Source organism: Brachycentrus maculatus, unplaced genomic scaffold (assembly GCF_059751285.1).
Source record: "Brachycentrus maculatus isolate JH-2025_06_01 unplaced genomic scaffold, ASM5975128v1 h1tg000008l, whole genome shotgun sequence".
Lineage (NCBI taxonomy): Eukaryota > Metazoa > Arthropoda > Insecta > Trichoptera > Brachycentridae > Brachycentrus > Brachycentrus maculatus.
In genome coordinates, this window is record NW_028280763.1 from 838,557 (window position 1) to 860,170 (window position 21,614).

The window sequence follows — 21,614 nt, forward strand, 5'->3', positions numbered from 1 at the left end:
AAGTTCAGAGGTAACAATGCTCCACCGGTTTGTACATTATTTAGTAGAATATAAATACACAAAATTCACCCCAGGTTTACGCTGTGATCTTTGACCTTTACAAAATTAATATGAAATAATTTCTTTCAAAAAGCTTTGACCGAAAAAATGGCGGGAGATAAATTTACGTTGGGATTAGTTTAGTTTAATTAAACCCTGAAGAGGGCAACAGGTTGTTGACGAAACTAATTGGTTGTTAATAAAAATGTGAGTGGATCAAAAAACAAAGTATTATTATTTCTCAAAATAATATAATTGACTTTTTTTAAGCATTACCGCTTAGGTTAAGTGGGGTGAGACTCAAAATTAAAACATGTTTTTCAATCTGGGCGCTCTCTATAAATTTAATTACGCATCCCCAGTCGAAAATTGAATGAGAAAGTCTCCCAGAAAAGATCTTTTAACCCTTAATATAAAATACCACTCGAGATTCCAAGTATCTAATTAGATTTTTTGACAATATTTTTCCAGCGCTTACTCGATATTACAAAACTCACGGTGACACGAACGTTTTACGTCATAAAATTGGTTTTGCATTTAGTAGGGCAATAAAAAAGATTAAATGGTCTCAGATTATGGGGTTTTTATTGTTTGAAATTGGTATTTTTGAAATATTACAATAACGATATATGGTACAGAAATTTCTTAATCAATATTTTTAATTGAAAAAAAAACAAAATCTAAAGGAATATTCGAATAAGAGGTGGTCTTTATTCACGTCTATTTTTGAACAAAGAGCTATATTTTAATAAAAAGCTCCTCAAATCCTTATCCGCACCCCAATGGTACATAGGGCACTGCATCATATAAACGCAGTGTTATCTTGATCGTTAACACACGAAGGAAAGGCGATGAGCCCTCCGCTTCAGGTACCAGTCCTGGGTAATACTGAATAAATATTAGAGTGAAAAAATCACTTATATTTATTTGACCCCCCCCCTGGGAATCGAACCCGGGCCCTCCAGAACGGTAGCCGAGCGTGCTGACCATTACACTACGTAGGCGGGCAATAAAAAGCTACCCTAATGAATTAAAAATGGATAGATTTTACTTCAAAGTGATCGCCGAATCTTTTAAATTCCATCTACAATTTTAAATTAAATAACTGTTTCAAAGTGCTACTAATTTGTGGTAAGATTGAATTTTGTAATTAGTTTTGCAGCAGTTGAGATTCTAAGTTAGTATGAAGTTTATTTGCTCTAAAATAGTGTTTCTCAAACTTAATAGCACGATGCTCCTCTTAAATGCTTCGAATATCTTCGTGCTCTTCATAAGTTAATGCTTTTATTATGCAATTTAATTATTTGCCAACATTTTACGAGGAAATTTAATTTTATAAAAATAATAATACTATGTTTACAGATTTTTATTTTTTTTACTACGATTTCACTGATGACAATGATATTGTTGGTAAACAAAACAAGGTAGATGCACCTTCAAATAACCTAGATTTGTGAACGAATATTTGTAGACACTTAAAATGTTGTAAATATTTACAACATTTTGAGTGTGTCCAAATACTTGTTCACAAAATCTGGATTATCTCCAATTACAGGAGTTATTTTTATATTATTTTTTGACATCTCATCAAAGATGAAGAAGAATATGGAAGTCTGGGCATTTACGGGGCTGACGACCTTCATGGGCTGGTTTAAGTAATCACTTTACACACGTGTAACATTCACCAATTCTACCCATTATTGACAACCACACTACTCAAATTCTTGGAAGTTCTATATATATGAACCAATTTAGAAACCTTGTTCATGAATCACTAGAACTTCACTAGAGACATCTATTGGTGAGATGTAAAGAAGCTTTTTACTAAGCAGAAACTCTTATATTAGAAATAAAAAAATTTAAGAGTTTCTGCTTAGTAAAAAGCTTCTTTACATCTCACCAATAGATGTCTCTAGTGAAGTTCTAGTGATTCATGAACAAGGTTTCTAAATTGGTTCATATATATAGAACTTCCAAGAATTTGAGTAGTGTGGTTGTCAATAATGGGTTGAATTGGTGAATGTTACACGTGTGTAAAGTGATCACTTAAACCAGCCTATGACGGTCGTAAGCCCCGTAAATGCCCAGACTTCCATATTCTTCTTCATCTTTGATGAGATGTCAAAAAATAATATGTTGTAAATAAATTAACTGGTTAAATTATAAGCAAAAAAATAAAAAATCAGTGTTCCAAGCATTTCTCAAGTATGTATGAATATATGTAATTCAGGATTCGGAACTCAAATACAAATGTAAAGAGTCCCGGCTAAATTAAAGTTTTTCTCATTCCATGATAGATGGCTATTGTGAACTCTCGTATACTGTGTTACGAGTTTGATCAAAGAAGCTTCGAAAATTTGAGTAGTGTGGTTGTCAATCATGAATAGAATATGTGAATGATACACGTGTGTAATGTGATCACTTAAGCCAATGACGTTTGTTAGCCCTGTAAATACTCAGGCTTCTTTATTCTTCTTCATCTTTGTTGAGATGTCAAAAACAAAGTTCGAAACTAGTCGTTAAAAATAAATTTAATAAGTACTCAAATGATAAAAAAAAGGTTTTCGTTTACAATTTATTCCAGATTTATACATACTTGAATTATGGTTTACACAATATTTTGAGTGCGTCTAAATCTTTGTTCACATTAATATATTTTGAGCGTGTCCAAATTGTTATTCACAAATCTGGATTATCTCCATTTAAAGAAGTTACTTTTTTTATATCTTTTACACACGTGCAACATTCACGTGAAATTCTTTATTTATGATCCAATTTCTAAAATAGTGCTTAGTACTAGAATGTCACTAGAGACATCTATGTTAAATGTCGAAAAAAAATTATATCTCCACGAAGCTTTACCAACGATTTTTCACTATTCCGATATTTTTCAGAAAATCTACCTTATATTCCAACTTGACATAAAAATGAAATATTATATTTCCACAAAAAAATCGAGAAATTCATATTTTAACATGACTAAACTCACGTTATATGTAAAAACGTTCTTACGCCTTACGTGGAAAATCCAAGAAAATCCAAATATGTAATATGTCCCATTTTTTACAATGTAACATAACAGCTTAAACCACATTTCACTCAACTGAATTCGGATTTATATTAAAATGTATTATATCTAATATATTTTCCTATTTGGTATCATATTCAACCAATTCTTATTTAGATGAAATTGAGTAGTTTGTGGATTTTATTTTTGATTAGTATTTCTTTAATGTTGACGGTATACCATAGATGGAAAGTACTAAAAACAGTTGATAATATGATACAAAGTCAAAGAAGAAGATAAATTTTGTTCATGAAATATTTATTTAAAATTTAATTATTATTATTGTTATTTATTATTTTTTATCTATTTTTTAGTTAGCTTATATATTTGTTTAACCGTTCTTTCTTCACTCATACGCTCCACATGTCCAAACCATCTCAACACACCTTTCTTAATTTTATCGATAATGCTTATCTCAGCCTTACATTCTTTTCTTATTTCATAACCGTTCTTTCTTCACTCATACGCTCCACATGTCCAAACCATCTCAACACACCTTTCTTAATTTTATCGATAATGCTTATCTCAGCCTTACATTCTTTCCTTATTTCATCATTCGAACTGCGGGGAAGCGGCGTGATGGTTAGTTAGTTAGTTAGTTTTTAGTTAATTTTAAATCAAACACAGATTTTTTGAGTCTACTATGTTGTATTTTATTAACAAAAACACATCAAAAAATTTGTATTGTGACAATTGTTTCGCCTTGTTAGGGCATTATCAAAGGGAATGTTTAACATTCGTTTGATAACATATTTGAGATTTCACAATTATTTTTTTATATGTTTTTGTTAATAAAATACAACTTAGTAGACTCTAAAAATCTGTGTTTGATTTAAAATTAATACATCAATGATTTTCTCAGTTAAACATAGGTTTGGTGTTGCTGTGAATCGTTTTAAAACATATATTTCCCTGGACCTATAGTGAAGGACTGGTCATCTTGCCTTCCTAAGATTAATGTCCCTTATCCATCATTGGGTATAAATGAGGGTCAGATTCATAGTAAAACATCGATGGGGTCAACAAAAAGTTGAGAAGAGTTACAACTGAAAATAAATTAAACAGCCAGTTCACAAACGTAGCTGTAGAAACAATTTTTTTAACAATTCACTTGTTGAAAATTTGTTTTTCTTACCTTGTATATTTGTGGCCCTGTGCCTCGGCGACTGCGTGCTGGGGGTGGCCGAGCTGCTGTGCTCCGAGCTCTGGTCGGCCGCGTACTCCGTGCTGCTGCCCGCGGAGCCGTCCCGACCCCCTCCCAGCACGCGCTCCTTACTGCGGCTGCGGTGCCAGCGGCTCTGAAACACAACATCATTAGTCACAAGCTTACTTTACTTTGCGTGTGGCTCCGGCATCTTCATTTAGATGGATTGTGTCTCATGGTAATATAGTCTTGGTTCCAGTTATGTTAGCCAGTCCAATACCTCATGGATATTCCAAAGGTCACCACCAAAACCTTTGAGCTGGCAGTCCTGCACCATGTGTCTTATGGACTGCACAGCTCCACACTCACAATCAGGGTTGTTCCTTTTGGGCTTTTAACACCGCTCTACTCGGTATACAGGCTGCCGTGCTACAAGCTACTCAGTGTTGCTGCTCTCCTGGTAGTCCCAATTCCTTTTTAGCACAGGAGAAGCTCTAATCCGATACCACTTTTCGTTTGTTAGTAAAATAACTCTGGACACCACTTTACTCAGTATAAAGGCTGCCGTGCTACGAGCTATTTAGGATTGTTGTTCTCCTGGCAGCCTTGATTCCTTTTCAGCAGGTAAGAAGCTCTAGTCTATGACCACCTTTCACTTGTTAGTCAACAAACTCTGGACACCACTCTACTCAGTATAAAGGCTGCCGTGCTACGAGCTATTTAGTGTTGTTGCTCTCCTGGGAGTCTTTATTCCTTTTCAACAGGTAAGAAACTGTAGTCTAAGACCACCTTTCACTTGTAAGTCAACAAACTCTGGACACCACTCTACACACTATACAGGCTACAGTGCTCCGAGTCACTCCATGTTGCTGATCCCCTAATTTTGATCCCTGATTTTGGACATTTCAACATTCATCAACAAATATTCACTTTCCTTGCACACATTATACACCTTTCATCAGCTCTCATAGATCTTCTCTACTATCGGTAAGAAGCACAGCATCGTCAGCATACAAAAGGCTGTTGACAGTTAAATCGATCATTTTAACTCTGTAAGGAATGTGGGAATGTCACTAACATAGTGGTAAGAACAACATTCCCGCAACCGTGTGAATACCCATGTAGTCTGGCAAGAGTCATTCTAGATTAGTCTCTCTTATACAGCAGTCGCTCACTTAGAGCTACCAAGTATCTATAGCAATCCTTCACTCTTCATCTTCCACAATCTGAGTCCACAACAAACTTCAACATTTAAAACTTTAATTTTTCTCATGCAGTTATCTATATTATGATTAAACAGGTGATATTACACATCCCTGTTCCACGCCCATAGAGATGCAAAACCTACACCAAGATGAAAACAAACCATTTATCCTAATGCGTGCAGTGCTATCCTCGTACAATGCTGCAATGCCTTGGATAAGTTTATTGGTTCTTCTTCTTCTTCTTTTCTTAGGACTATGTCCTGTCATTCTCTGGTCCGCTCCTGGGAGGTGGAAGACCAGCTATCTCTCCATCGTTTAGGTGGTCTCCTGGGTTCTGATCCCGCTTATGCTGCTGTCCGCTGCTATTCTTACTACTCGATCCGAACTCGCTTTTAGTTTATTGGTTCATTCATGATAAATTAAGGACCAAGGCAGTCTTACCTTAAAAGTAAGACTGCCTGTAGGAAGAGCTACCGCTATGTTGAACAATATCACATTGGATATTGATCTGTTCCATGTGTCCGAAGGAGTTTTCGGAAGCGGGATTCTTCTACACATTTATCAAGAGTCTTCTTGCTTACTTTTAATTTTTTTTTTTAAATTTATACGTCTTAAATGTTAGTTTGTAATGTATTTATTAATTATTGAATAAATTGAAATCGAAATTGAAAAAAAAGGTGTGGAAGAATCTCTGGGTCCTTTTGATGACGAAATTAGGCCGATGCCGCTGGGCGGAGCTTTTGATGACCGCTCAATATATCACAGAAAGTTATTGGTTAATTTTTGGGAAATTAAGGACCAAGGCAGCCTCACCTTCAAGGTGTGGAAGCATCCCTGGGTCCTGTTGATGACAGAATTAGGCCGACGCGGCTGGGCGGAGCTTTTGATGACCGCTCAATATATCACAGAAAGTTATTGGTTAATTTTTGGGAAATTAAGGACCAAGGCAGCCTCACCTTCAAGGTGTGGAAGAATCCCTGGGTCCTGTTGATGACAGAATTAGGCCAACGCGGCTGGGCGGAGCTTTTGATGACCGCTTAATATATCACAGAAAGCTATTGGTTAATTTTTGGGAAATTAAGGACCAAGGCAGTCTCACCTTCAAGGTGTGGAAGAATCCCTGGGTCCTATTGATGACGGAGGGGGGCCGGCGCGGCTGCGCGGAGCGCGCCCGCGGCGGCCCTGCGCAGCACGCGCCCGGGTCTGTAGCCCCGGCGCCGCCGCCCGACAGCTCTGATGCGGACCTGCTAAGCCGCCCGAGGGTGTTGTTGGCGTCGTTGAGGCGGGCCCGACCTGCAAAGTTTAAAGGAGATATGACTTTCTCAAGTTCTTGGTGAAGAGAAAGTATTATTGATGATGACAAATTCAAGGAATATTGACTTTCTCCGACTTCTTTATTAAAAGAAAATATTAAGGATGGAGACAAAGTCATGGAGTAGTGAGTTTCTCAGAGATCTTGATTAAGAGAGAGTATTTCTGAAAAAAGTATTACTAATGGTCAGCACCAAAGGGGGGGGGGGTCAAATAAATATAAGTGATTTTTTCACTCTAATATTATTCAATAATACCCTAAACTGGTACCTGAAGCGGAGGGCTGATCACTTTTCTCTCATGTGTTGGTGATCAAGATAGCACTGCGTTTATATGATGCAGTGCCCTATGCACCATTGGCGGATAAGGGTTTGAAGAATAATAATGACTGATGAAGACAAAGTCATGGAGTAGTGACTTTCTCAGAAATCTTGATGAAGAAAAAGTATTTCTGATGAAGACAAAGTTATGGAGTAGGACAACATTGCTCTCGGCAGGTAGCGTGCTTCTTGACAGCTGCTGTCACTTCGATTGCATTGTTGTTTCATAGATTATAATTTTTTTCAATTTCTTCACAAACTTTATGTCACACATTAGACTAGACCAGGTATATATTATTATACAATGTTTACTTTCTTTTCCATTAATCAATACTGAGTCACACCAACGCGAGTCCAGATTCAGATAGTATGTAAAAAAAAACATGTATGAAAAAATATAAAAATATTATACAATATTTTAAGACTTTGCTGAGTATATAATATATTTTCCTATTTCTTAATAGAGTTGCCAGAATTGAGTAGGATATTACAATATTATACAAAATACTACATGTGCCAGTCGTGGTAGCATGTAAATGGAGTAGACGTTATCGCCACCGTCACGTTTGTAAAATTCGACAGATACATTGTATTGCGGAAACAACGTCGATAAGCTATTAACCACGTCTCGGATATACGGGTATGGTATATATTACACATACATGAACGCAAATGTAATATGCTCCATGTTTATATTAAAAACGTACACGATTTATGCATTATTCATGGCTGAGAAAAATGTCACAAAAGAAATTGCACGCAATCTTTTAAAAGGATTTTCATATTAAATGCATTGAAGCTATTACTAACAACAAGAAAAGTGCTCTTGGAGGTTCATAACCTCTTTTGCACGTGGAATTAGTCGGTTTTAAAACCACTTACAATAAGGGGTAATATGGGAAAAATTTTGTTACTGTTTTAAATTTTCATAGCCTTACTATAATTATGATAATAATACTTATTTTTTATATTTACTTATTTATTATAATAATATATTTTCATATTATTTTTTGATATCTTAATTAAACATTTTTAACATGGATAAAGAATGATTAAAGAAAACACTTCGTTTTTTACCACTTGAGTTTTATTATAGACTATATGTTTGAGAAGTTAAACTTCCATCATTCAGGTCTGTATAATAACTGTATATGTTATTATACAGACCTGAATGATGGAAGTTTAACTTCTGAAACATATAGTCTATAATAAAACTCAAGTGGTAAAAAACGAAGAGTTTTCTTTAATCATTGTAACATGTCTTACCACAAAGTTAATGCCGAAACAATAAATAAAATATGGATAAAGAATGTGGAAGTCTGAGAATTTACAGAGCTTACGACCGTCTAAGGCTTGATTGAGTGATCACTTTACACACGTGTAACAATCGATGATTGGCAACCATATTGTATATATATTCACATACATATATATATATACATATATATAAATATATAATTTATATATTTATAAATATTTTGGTTATAGTACTCTTTATATATTTATTTTAAAAATAAAATAAACATTAATCATAAATATATTATTAGATTAAAACCAATATTTTTAGCTTTTCCAATTTATTTTTATTTGACCAGCGACCGGGTTTCGTCGTTACCGACATCATCAGACTGGTGATGTCTGTCCACTAGTCTGATGATGTCGGTAACGACGAAACCCGGTCGAAGTGGAGAAACTAAGATTTGTGAACAAGTATTTGGACACACTCAAAATGTCGTGAATCACATAATATGTTTAAAATATTCCCTGTTCACATTCCATTCATATAATATGTAGAAAGATATCATTGTTTGTAATTTAATGATACCATCTAAATGCCGGTGACTAGTTTTATAAGGTTTATGTGGTCGATTCCAACGGGATTAATATGTTAACTTTGCAGTGTAGATAACTCTAATGATACTTCTGGATTATTTAAAAGGTGTCTTAATTTGATAAGAAAATCAGTGAAACCCATATTTTACGTTTTTAAAGGACTAATAAACAAAACGTTAATGGAGGACAAATCACTCACTCCTTTCAAGAACGTCATAAATCAAAATACTTGATTTTTCAGGAGAACGTTTTTAAAGTTAAAAAATTAGATACAATGTATTAAAAATAAATATCAAGCCACTTACTGAACTTTTTACTGTGCAACAGAACTATTTAGGTAAAACCTGAAAGTTTTTTCTCCATTTGAAAAATATTTAGTTTGTTTAAAAAAATTATTATACAATACCTTTTCTTCAAAATGCAAAAACAATACTTTCTGCCCTGAAGCGGGTAAATATTAAGTTAAAAATATGCCGCCTTTGCTGGGATATAGTATATTTTCTGGGCATTCCGAAAACATGCACAAGTGAAAACTGACGATTTTTGATTTATGACGTTCTTGAAAGGAGTGAGCGAAATGTAAACGCAGGGTATTGAAAAAAAAACATTATAATTTTATTTATTTTTCATATTATTTTTTGACATCTCAACATAAATGAAGAATACGGAAGTCTGGGCATTTACGGGGTATACGACCGTCATGGGCTAGTTTAAGTGATCACTTTACACACGTGTAACGTTCACCAATTCTACCTATGATTGACAACCACCACATTTGTGTGTGAGGTTTGAATTCTATTATTTGGACACACTCAAAATAAATTTACTGGTCAAATTATAAGCTTAAATAAAAAAATTAAAAGGATATTTTCTAGCGTTTCTCATGTATGTGAATACTCGTATAATCCAGGATTCTGACCTCACATGCAAATGGAAGTTTCTTCTCAATAGAAAGCTTCATTCATAGATATCTCTAGTGAAATTCTAGTCGATTCAAGAAAAAAATGAATTTGAACTACATATATGGAAGCTCCAATATATAGTTCGAATTGGGTATAATAATGGGTAGAATTGGTGAATGTGTGTAAACTGATCATTCAACCAAGCCTATGACGGTTGTAAGCCCTGTAAATGCCCAGGTTTCCATATTCTTCTTCATATTAGTTGAAATGTCATAAAATAAAAATAAAAATAAATAAATAAAATAAATAAATAATATAAAATAATGATATGAAACATGTATCATGCTTCCCTTTTTTATGAAAGAAGATGAATAATTTTGGACATTTGTGTTTCTATATTTTCTTAGGTTGAGTAACAAAGCGCTTAGCACTTAAACTTTCTCAAAGAGACACCCTAAGCTGTGTAGACAAGCGTTGGATAGATAGATGGAAGGGTGTCTTAGGTGAAAAGGAAGGGTAAAAACAAAACCAGAAAATGCACAGTTGTTGTTGATTAATACCGACAAAGATAAAACATAAAACATAATACTTCCACAGAGAAAATATAGTATACAAATCGATTCTCGTGTCCATCAATTGTCTTCTTCTTCTTTCCATGTTCGCTCCCTAGGTGGAGCATATGGCCAACACGAGTCGTCTCCAAGTCACTCTGTCACTCGCCATCTCCTTGGCTTCCTCCCAGGTCAGTCCGGCGTGTCGAAGTTCCGCTGAGTATAGTCGGTGAACGGTCGTCAGCGGCCTTCCGGGGCGCCGGAATCCTTGGGGTTGGAAGAAGAGACATGAGGGGTTGATGCCCTCAGGTGGCATTCTAAGGACATGTCCCAACCATGTCCACCTTCTTCTCTTCAGGACTTCCAGTATGAGGGGCTGTTGAGTTCTTCACCTCACATCGTCATTCCTGACGAAGTCATAACACTTTATACCCAGTATTCGCCTCAGGCACCTATTTTCAAAACTTGCTAGTTGAATCAATTGTACTTTAAATAAACCTCAAAATTATGTTTTACCGTTAAAACTTAAAATCAGTTTAAATCCATTCATCTCTAGTCCTTCTTCTTGCTTTGACTTGTTCTTCCTTTCTCCACACCTAATGCTGCCCAGGGCACTGAATTATATTGACGCAGTTTTGTCTCGATCGTTACTTACATTAAGGCAAGGTAATCACTACTTTGTTTCTAGTATTGGTCCAGAGTAATATTACAATTAATAAATATTAGAGAGACATATTTCAAATATGTACTTGAAAGTGGTCAGAATCGGAATAATCTGCGTCTGAGTATGAAGAGATTTGTCCGCTTCCGTAGTGTAATGGTCAGCACGCTCGGCTATCGTTCTTTTTTTTCAAAGAAATATTTGTGTTCTTATGATTTACACAAACGTTTCAATTTCATACTATTTATTTAAGCCTAAGCGGCTCATTATTAGAAATAGGTATCAAACTGAGGTAGAGTGGGTTCGAACCGAGAAACTCTGACTCAAGAGTCCGCGACACTAACCACGGGACCACAACCCGACACAGGAGGTCCCGGGTTCTGGACCTGGTTTTGGAGGTTCTGTGTTCGATTCCTAGGGGGAGGGGAGTCAAATAAATATAAGTGATTTTAACACTCTAATATTTATACCATATTACCCGGGACTCGTACCTGAAGCGAAAGGATGGGTTAACGATCGAGATGACACTGTATTTATACGATGTAGTGCCCTATGCACCATTGGAGTGCAGATAGAAGAAAAAAAATTACAAAAATATCTCTTAGCAACATATAAACTTAAGGCATATTTATTTGAAGAAGAAGATGTATGAGAAGATGCATGAAGGTGGAAAAGGCGAAGATTGTTTGCAAAGACAGATTGATGTGGCGTTCTATTCTCTCTGCCTACTCCTGTGGGGAGCGGCGTGATGGTTAGATCGTTATTTAGTTAGTGAAATATGAAATCATACCAATTAGTCAGGAAAGCAGACACACTTTGATGAAAAGGTTTAGGGCCACTCCCTTGTACGAGGTCAATTCATCCCCCTAGTAATGTGTGTCTCTACGTTACTAACCTTGAGCTTTGATTGGTACATCGTGCTTTCTCGATAGTCGCTCTAATAATGTCTTGCCTTTAGGACAAAATAAGTTTCCAAATGAGATTTGGTTGGATTTAGAAATCTACTCAAACAATTTTTAATGATATTTACAAACAAATTATTATACTAACAACATTTTGAGTGTCTCAAAATTCGGATTATTTCCAATTAGGAGTTAGTTTTTACGAAAATAAATATTGTAAAAGTACAGTTACAATTTGGGCTGTAATAAAAAATACCCATTTTCCAAACAGAATTTGATTTATGTTTTGAATATTGAAAGCATTTACTTTGTGGATCATATTGATATATTATTTCGAGAAATAAAAATACTTTGTGTTCTGATCCACTCACATTTTTATCAGAACACAAAGTATTTTTATTTCTCGAAATAATATAGAATTTGATTTAGTTCATATAGATTTTTGTTTGTAATCAATCTATCGTTTGCAATTGGGAACATTTCTAATCCAAAGTTCTACTGTGCAGTAAATACTGCATTTAATAATTCTCTTTATCATTCATCGTTCACTTTGTGTAATACCACTTAAAAACTCTACTTTATGCTACATACTAAAGTTGACTTGAGTCTATAAGGACAACTATAGACTAAAGTTAACTTTACAACATTTTGAGTGTGTTAAATACTTGTTCACAAATCTGGATTATCTCCAATTAGGAGTTATTGATTACATTATTTTATAACATCTAAACACAGATCGTCCGCCTCCATAGTGTAATGGTCAGCACGCTCGACTATCATTCTGGAGGTCCCGGGTTCGATTCCCAGGGGGGGGGGGTCAAATAAATATAAGTGATTTTTTCACTCTAATATGTATTCAATATCACCCTGGACTGGTACCTGAAGCGAAGGACTGATCACTTTTCCTTCATGTGTTAACGATCAAGATAACACTGCGTTTATATGCAGTGCCCTATGCACCATTGGGGTGCGGATAAGGGTTTGAAGAATGAAGAAACACAGATGAAGAAAAATGTGAAAGTCTGGGCATTTAAAAGGCTTACGTCCGTCTTAGGCTTGTTCAAGTGATCACTTTACACATGGGTAACATTCACAAATTCTACACATGATTGACAACCACAGTACTTTCGAAACTTCTAGATATAGGTACTTGTATTGATCAAAATCGTAACACATTATGCGCAGTACAAAAAAAAAGTGTTTTTTTGTTTCTAAATTTCTTATTTCTTATTTTAAATTGTAAATCAAGAAAATCCTATTATATTAAATAAAAAATATTTAAAAACATCTCCTGTACTCTAATTATAAGAGAGATTTTTATCAAAAACCTTTTTTATAACCAAAGAACATTTTTATTACTCCAATCCAAAACGGCTTGTTAGCTTTAGTACCCTTAAATCTACTAATTGGCTTATTTATACGAACACTCAATTTCCTCTAGGGTTGTAAAGATAGGAAAAAATGACCAATAGAACGTCTAACAAAAACCCGCCTCAAGCTTTGCTTTCAGGGGTGTTTTTTTAAACATTTTTTGAAAGGTTTTCGCTTAAAAGATCAATTAATCAAATCATAAGGAAACTCGTCTTTCTCTGAATGGAAATTTATGAAATTTTTTCCACGGTGCTGTTTAAAATTATATCTTTTAAATCAGTGATTCCCAAAGTGGTCTATATCGACCCCCAGGGGTCTATGACAACTTGCAAGGGGTCTATGTTTTAATTTGAATTTAAAATATAAATGTATAAAACCTAACATGTGTGGTTCAAAGTGAGTAACACTACATATACCGGCTGTCAAAAATACATTTGAAGTTAATGAATTTGATAAAAATCAATATCAGGTAAGGCAAGGGGTCTACGAGATAAAAGAGTTTGGGAACCTCTGTTTTAAATTGTTTTTTAAACGATATGAACGTTTCAGTGGAAGTATTTTGCTAGTCTTTTTTTTTCAGATGGGAATTGCATTCATTGCGTATAATGTACAAGGATTTATAGATCATTAAATGGATTGTTTTACTTAATGTTTTATTTAAATCTTTGGTCGGGAACAGGAGGGATAATCTGATGTGGGCCAATCAGGAACTTGTCAGCATTTGCTCATTGCTGGGAGGAAATCACGTAAAACTCCTTTGGAGAAGGCTGTCTTGACTGTCATCAATAGACCTTCTGTTCCACTAGAAGAAGGTACGGCATTTTGTGTCCTAGTTTGAATTTCCTACTCTAGATAAGTTTTTTTTTTAAAAACATTTTTTACATCTCAACAAATATGAACAAGAAGATAGAAGTCTGGGCATTTAAAGGGTTACGACCATCATCTTGGAGATAGTCCAGATTTGTGAACAGGTATTTCGACACACTCAAAATGATGTGTATTTATGAAAAGCGCGTTTCACATAACGAATTTGCTCTTGGAACGAATTAAATACGTAAGGCGGGGCAACGCCCTTTTTGAGCATTATTTAGCACACCTGTATCCGGCTCGCGGCACACCGATTGCGGAGCACTGTACTAGAGAACGCGTGGGTATGGGTAACTTCGTAATTTAATTGCTGTTGTAACGTATATACTACAAAAGGGATCTTCAAATTTTCTCTGTACCAATTTGAGGACTTGGAAGCAAATAAAGAATGGAGTTTATATCAGGGGTGGGGAACGTTTTCTTTTCTAAAGGTCACATTTATTTATCTGATTCAACAGAAGTTCGCGTTTGTCCAAAATTTCATCAATCCATCGACGAAAACCTAAAAATGTCAAAATGTAACTTAATAATAAAATCACTAAAAATATTTTATTATAACTTAATTATAATGTCTTCCGGTTTCAAAGCTAACCGGTCGTCAGCCCCGTAAATGCCCAGACTTCCATATTCTTCATCATCTTTGATGAGATGTCAAAAAATAATATGAAAATAACTGGTGTAATTGGAGATAATTCAGATTTTGTATTTGGACACACTCAAAATGTTGTAAATGAATATCAACATTTTTACCTTTATGTACTAAAAAAATCATTACATGGCGTATTTATTAAAATATTTCACTCATTTTTAAATGAATATAACTTTTTACAAGAGCAACAAATAAGATAATTATTTTTCCAAAAAAAGGAAACTGAAATGTCACCTTTTAAATACGCGTTCGTTTGAGACAATCGGATGACTATTTCCCGATATATAGGCATCAACACTATCTAGTGTCAAAAAACTGCGGAGACTTTTTATATAACCTAATAGATGGCTGTTGCGAACTCAATCATGATGCGTCATGAGATTGATCATATATGACTTCCAAAACTTGAATAGTGTGTTTTTCAATCATGGCTAGAATGGTGAATGTTGCACGTGTGTAAAGTGATCACCGAACCAGCCTATGACAGATCGTAAGCTCTGTAAATACCCAGATTCCGTATTCTACATCATTTATGTTGAAATGTTAAAAAAATGAAATATTTTATTCCGTTTTGTATTGTGGTTTTTGGGATTTATGTCTACATTTGATTTTTTTATTTTCTTGTTTTGATGCACTAAACAGTGATATTTTGATGCATTCAGTGTTTGATAAAGATGATAAATGCATTGAAACACGTGTCACAATATGTTTTAAGTGGTAGTTAAAAATCTGTATTTTTTTTTACTTACTATTAATAATAATAAATCCCTAACCGCACCCCAGTGGTGCATAGGGCACTGCTTCATATAAACGCAGTGTTATCTCGATCGATTACACATGAAGGAAAGGTGATCAGCCCTCCGCTTCAGGTACCAGTCCAGTGTAATATTGAATAAATATTAGAGTGAAAAAATCACTTATATTTATTAAACCCCCCTGGGAATCGAACCCGGGACCTCCAGAACGGTAGCCGAGCATGCTGACCATTACACTACGGAGGCGGACAATACTTACTATTAAATGTATTTATATAATATAAACATTATTAAAGGGTTCAATATGTACCTTGATGATGGCAAGGTTCTTGTCGAAACCGGTTGGAAAAAAGTATCAAGAAAAAGTGGTTAAAAAGAAATTTAAAATTATTTTGTAAAGTTTATAAAATGTGCCACAAACCTGCGAAAATCATTTAAGATTTTTTTTTACTGTCTTCGTAGTGCTTGGATCAACCCTTTGTTATACATATTTCAAGGTATCAACCCTTAATGATTATTTCTGAAAATCAACCTAATACTACAATATTTTTTTCATTTTAAATTTAAGTTACAAATAGTATTCATCTGTTTGATAAAATATTCTGGTTATTTTAATAATTTAGAGGCACGCAGGTCATTATTATTATAACGCGAGACAAGGCGTGGCGGGGTTGAATTTAAGGGTGTGTTGCGTGTAACATATGCAGAGTATAATATGTCGTCGTAAAAGGATTTGTGGGTATGTTTATCTATGAATTATCGGCTATGAAATGATAATATATAATTTTGTGTGTGAATGCTTACCGATTTTTATTTCAGTAATTCATATAAGTAAACGTTTTCCCAAATATAGATTGGATTTTTCACCCTACGGATGATATAAAGTATTAATTTATTTATCTAACAAACTAACTAACTAACCATCACGCCGCTTCCCCGCAGAGGTAGGCAGAGAGAATCGAACGCCACACCACTCTGTCTTTGCAAACATTCTTTGCCTCTTCTACATTCATGCATCTCCTCATACATACCCGACGATTATTACGACTCCTGACAAGTATTTGACATACCTGATTGTGCCAAGTTTTCATCGGTCGTCCTCTGCTTCTTTTTCCAACTACATTCGCCTCATAAATTTGTTTAACCGTTCTTTCTTCACTCATACGCTCCACATGTCCAAACCATCCCAACACACCTTTCTTAATTTTATCGATAATGCTTATCTCAGCCTTACATTCTTTCCTTATTTCATCATTCGAACATCTATAAAACATCGTTTTGCCACACATTCGTCTGAGGGATCGCATTTCGACTGCATTCATTCTGCTTTTATCCTTCTTTTGCCAACTCCATGCTTCGCTTCCATACATAAGGGTTGGAACCAGAACTCCATTGTGTACTGCCAGTTTAGCTTCCGCTGATAGATTTTTACTTGCTAAAACTGATTTTAGTGCACCATTCACTCTGTTCCCAGCATTCACTCTCCTTTCTATGTCTTTATCAATCTTTCCATCCCTAGAAAACATACTACCCAAATATATGAAATCATCTACCTGTTCCAAAATCTCCCCATTTACCAATATTTCACACTCAGATCTACATTCATCTCTTTCAAAAACCATGATTTTGGATTTGCTAACATTCATCAATAAATCACTTGCCATTTATTTATCTTAAGTTGAATAATCCTTACTTACTTATAACCCTTATCCGCACCCAATGGTGCATAGGGCACTGCATCAAATTGACGCAGTGTTATCTTGATCATTACTTACATGAAGGCAAGGTGATCACTCTTGCGCTTCAGGAACCAGTCCAGGGTAATATTAAATAAATATTACAGTGTAAAATCAATATTTATTTTCAACCCCCCTGGGAATCGAACCCGGGACCTCCAGCACGGTAGCTAAACACGCTGACCATTACACCACGGAGGCGGATAATCCGGTGTCTTATAAAATAATATCTTGGTTTTCAACTGGTAAAACTCAAATAAAAAATGATAGATATGACTACAAAGTGACTATTGAATAAATTAATGAAATTATTGAACATTTAATTTTAAACTACAATACAACTTTTTTTTAAATATTTTGTGACACGTGTTTGACGCATTACAGATCATTATCAAACATCGAATGAATTTATTTTTGTCTGACGCCGTAAATGTGATGGTTAGTGACGTTGGCTACCATGCTGGAGGTCTCGGGCTCCACTTTCAGGGGGTTAAAATTAAAATTTGTTTTTTCACTCTTATATTTATCCTGCCTTCAACCTGTTTGTAATTATCGGTCAATTATAGATTGCATTGATGTGATTCAGTGCCTTATACACCATTAGGAACCGAAAGGGGTTAAAATAAAGAAAAACTAAATAATTCATAAAAAAATGTAAATTCAATAAAAATCAAATACATTAACCACTCACCTCCATTTTATAGAAAATTTAAACCTAAGAAGCAAAAGCTAAACTAGCAGTGCACAATTGGTTCCTGGTACCAACCCCTAATGAAAGGAAGCATAAAGTTGGCCAAAAAAGAAAGAAAGCAGTATGAATGCAATCGAAATACGATTTCTCAGATGAATGTGTGGCAAAACTTTAAAAATTATAGAGCGGATAAGGGTTAAAAGGAAGAAAAAGAATCATTAAAAAATGCAAATTCAATCAAATTCATATAAGTTTCATTAGAAAATCATCCTACCAACCGACATGTAAATATTTTATCATATGATACTAATATGAAGGATGTCCGAACAACAATTTAAAGTATTTTTTTTTTATTTCTATTGCAAACATTTTGTATGTGGCCAATTATTAAATACACGTACGTTTTGTAAATAATTTGAGGAGAAAATACAATTTCAATTTTATCATTGAACACAATTTCTTTCACATCGTTTCAGGAAATTTTTCGAATAAAAATATTATTTTTCACATCGTTCCAGAAAATTGGAGAAGGGATTTTTATTATACCATAACGCCGGTCAATATTTTTAAGAGTTCTTTATTAACCCTATTGGCCTATGGCTTGGGGTAATTTATCCGCTTTTTATACCCTTACGTTAGCCTAAAGCTCCTGCTATATTTCATTACATAACATCGCCAAAAGTGTCATAAAAATATCCAACATTATAAAGCTTAACGAAGTTTGAAATAAAAAAAAGTACCCGTGAAAACGTTATTTTTTAAATAATAACTAAAATTTTAATTGAAGTATAGAATGGCTTTGTATTTGCAATGATTGGTTTGTTGGTTATATACAGCAGTTCATTACCAAAGTTTCAATTTATTAAAATGCATTTTAAAACAAATATTTTTTTCATTCAAGTTTTGTACTGACATTTCTTGGAGGAGCTGCCTTTTATGTCTTAAATAACAACTATACAGTTTTTTCCACATATAATATATTTTATTTGTTCAGTGATTGGCTTTCGTTATTACCAATATTATCAGACTGGTTAGAGGCTAGATTTTTTTTTGTTTTATACACAAGAAGGCAGGGATTGAAAATTATGATTTTATTTAAAAAAACATCATATGTGTTTGAAATGAAGCTTGCGGAATAGATTTGAAAAAATAATGGTATTTACCATTAAACTTAAATTAATGGTGAATAGTTTTTATATAAAGATACATTTATGTATATTTTCAATAAAACTTATTTTATTTTTTGCTGTAAATGAAGTTGGAGTCATAATAATCTGAATCGTGTGAATGAAGTGTGAATCTAAACGATAACACAAATAATTTTATACCCTTATTTGGGCTTCAATTTTGTGTGGAGAATGAATGTAGATATAAACAATGTTTGTTTTTAGGTTCTCTATATGCTAATCGAGGTTTGGTTAGTAGCCGTAAGATAAAAAAAGCAAAGCCTGTCTAAAACACACCATTTTGCATATTAATAATTATTTTTTCTACGTTATTATGTTATGTAAAGAAGATTGTAAACCTCGTTTATTATTTTAGAAAGAAGCTTATTATGTTATCTTATTTTTACATCAATTTTATGGTAAAATCATTCAAATGGTATGTATGAGAAGATGTATGAATGTGGAAGAGGCGAAGATTGTGTGCTAAGACGGATTAGTTTTGCGTTCTATCCTCTCTTTCTATCCCTGCGAGGTAGCGGCGTGCTGATTAGTAAGTTGGTCAGTTTTTTTTTCTTATAATTTTTCAAAGAATTTTTCTACATGAAAAATATTGAAAAGTTGCTTTTCAAATGGTTTTAATCTTAAGTTCTAAAAAATTTAAATTATTATATTTATAGATTTGGCGTTTACTTTGTAGAACTCCAATGTTTTGTATGTATTAAATGTTAAATCAAACACTGATTTTTTGAGTCTACTAAGTTGTATTTTATTGTTAAAAAACACATTAAAAATAAAGTTATGGCATTTTCAACATTTCTTTGAAAATTCGTTTAAAAAAATACTGATTTGAAAATCCCTTAACTAGGCCGAAAATTTGTCACAAAATTAATTTATGTGTTTTTTTATCAACAAAATACAACTTTGTAGACTTAAAAAATCAGTGTTTGATTTAACATTTAATACGTAAATTAAAATATTTTTTAAATCACAAATTTATAAAGATAACATTTGTATTACTTTTAAATTCATTTATCGGTTAGGGGAATGTTTACGCAATTTAATTACATATACGCCTAAAATAACCACGTATTTGTAGGAAACTACATATTGGGGGTAGTAGATCGCATTTTGGTTTACCTAAGGGATCCTTCTGAGGGTGGGTGATCACACAAAAAGGAAAACCTTTTACCTACGTATTCAACCAAACCTAATTCCCAAAGGGTTAAACCAACCCTACACTTCGATACAAAACAACAGGATGCCAGTCGAGTCAGACTCAATAATTTGTTCAACCCCCTCGCCTCCATTTTATAGCAAATTAAAGCCTAACAGCGAAAGCTAAACTGGCAGTGCACAATGGATTTCTGGTAGCAATCCCTAATACATATATGGAAATGGAGCATGAAGTTGGCAGAAAAATGATGTAAGAAGTATCAATTTTATTTGAAAAGTGATTTCTCAGAAGAATGTGCGGTAAAACGTGTAAAGATGTGAAATAAGGAAAAAATGCCAGGCTGAGATAATCGATAAAATTAAGAAAGGCATGTAGAGATGGTTTGTATATGTGGTGTAATAATACGAATTATTGTGAAATATTTCAAATTCACTAGCTCAGGGATTAGCGAATTTATCTAGATACTCAGAGTGGTATAGCGTGGATCATCAATTGCACCATAAAAGTTACATTTACTTAAGGACACAACATTTCACATCAAATGAAACAATTCAAATTCAATTACAAAATAATTTTATTCACATTCGACATGTTAGGAGAAAATCTAAACGAGCAATCAAGACAGAAATTTATAATAAATACTACATCTACGGATAAATTGTACCAGACGTAAGTATCTAATTGATTGTTTTGGTTATCTATGTTTTCATTGACTAAAATGGAACGACTGTACCTAATTGATTGTAGACTCTGTTCGAACGAGTGGCGAATCTTGAGAACGGTTGATGACATCGGGCGGTTATTGCGATGACGTCACACGGAAGTAGAGAGACATCACAGTGGATAGAATACAGGCCACACACGTTACAGAAACTTATGGTTTGATGCAATGTGGGGACATCTGAAGTAAGGCAGCTATCGGCGCTGGACACTGTAGATCCGTTGTAGGTCGCCGATTGTATTGCGAATAAGAAAGAGTAATAGTTGTGACTATTACAGTGGAACAAATGAGTGAAGAAAGAACGGTAAAATAATTATATGAGGCAAATGTATTTGGAAATAGAAGCAGACAAAGACAGGGGAAACTATGGCATTATCAAGTATGTCAAATACTTAAGTGTGGTCAGGTCACGAGTCGGAATATTTGGCGAGTATGTATGAGGAGATTCACGAATGTGGAGGAGGCAAACATTGTTTGCAAAGATAAAGGAATAAGAAAGGGTAAGAAACATGAGCAATTTAAAGTAATAAGAACAACATGGTCTTCAAA

General features: G+C 34.1%; 1 protein-coding gene across 2 annotated transcripts in view; it reads right to left on the minus strand.

Annotated features, from left to right (window-relative positions):
- Positions 1-21,614, minus strand: part of Mctp (multiple C2 domain and transmembrane region protein) — a 136,415-nt gene that overhangs the window by 79,459 nt on the left and 35,342 nt on the right. For both annotated transcript variants that reach the window (XM_088260744.1, XM_088260754.1), the window contains exons 3-4: positions 6,555-6,748; positions 4,242-4,404 (exon numbers count right to left, since the gene is read on the minus strand). In XM_088260744.1, coding sequence (XP_088116870.1) covers positions 4,242-4,404; positions 6,555-6,748 — 357 coding nt within the window. The remainder of the gene's footprint in view (positions 1-4,241; positions 4,405-6,554; positions 6,749-21,614) is intronic.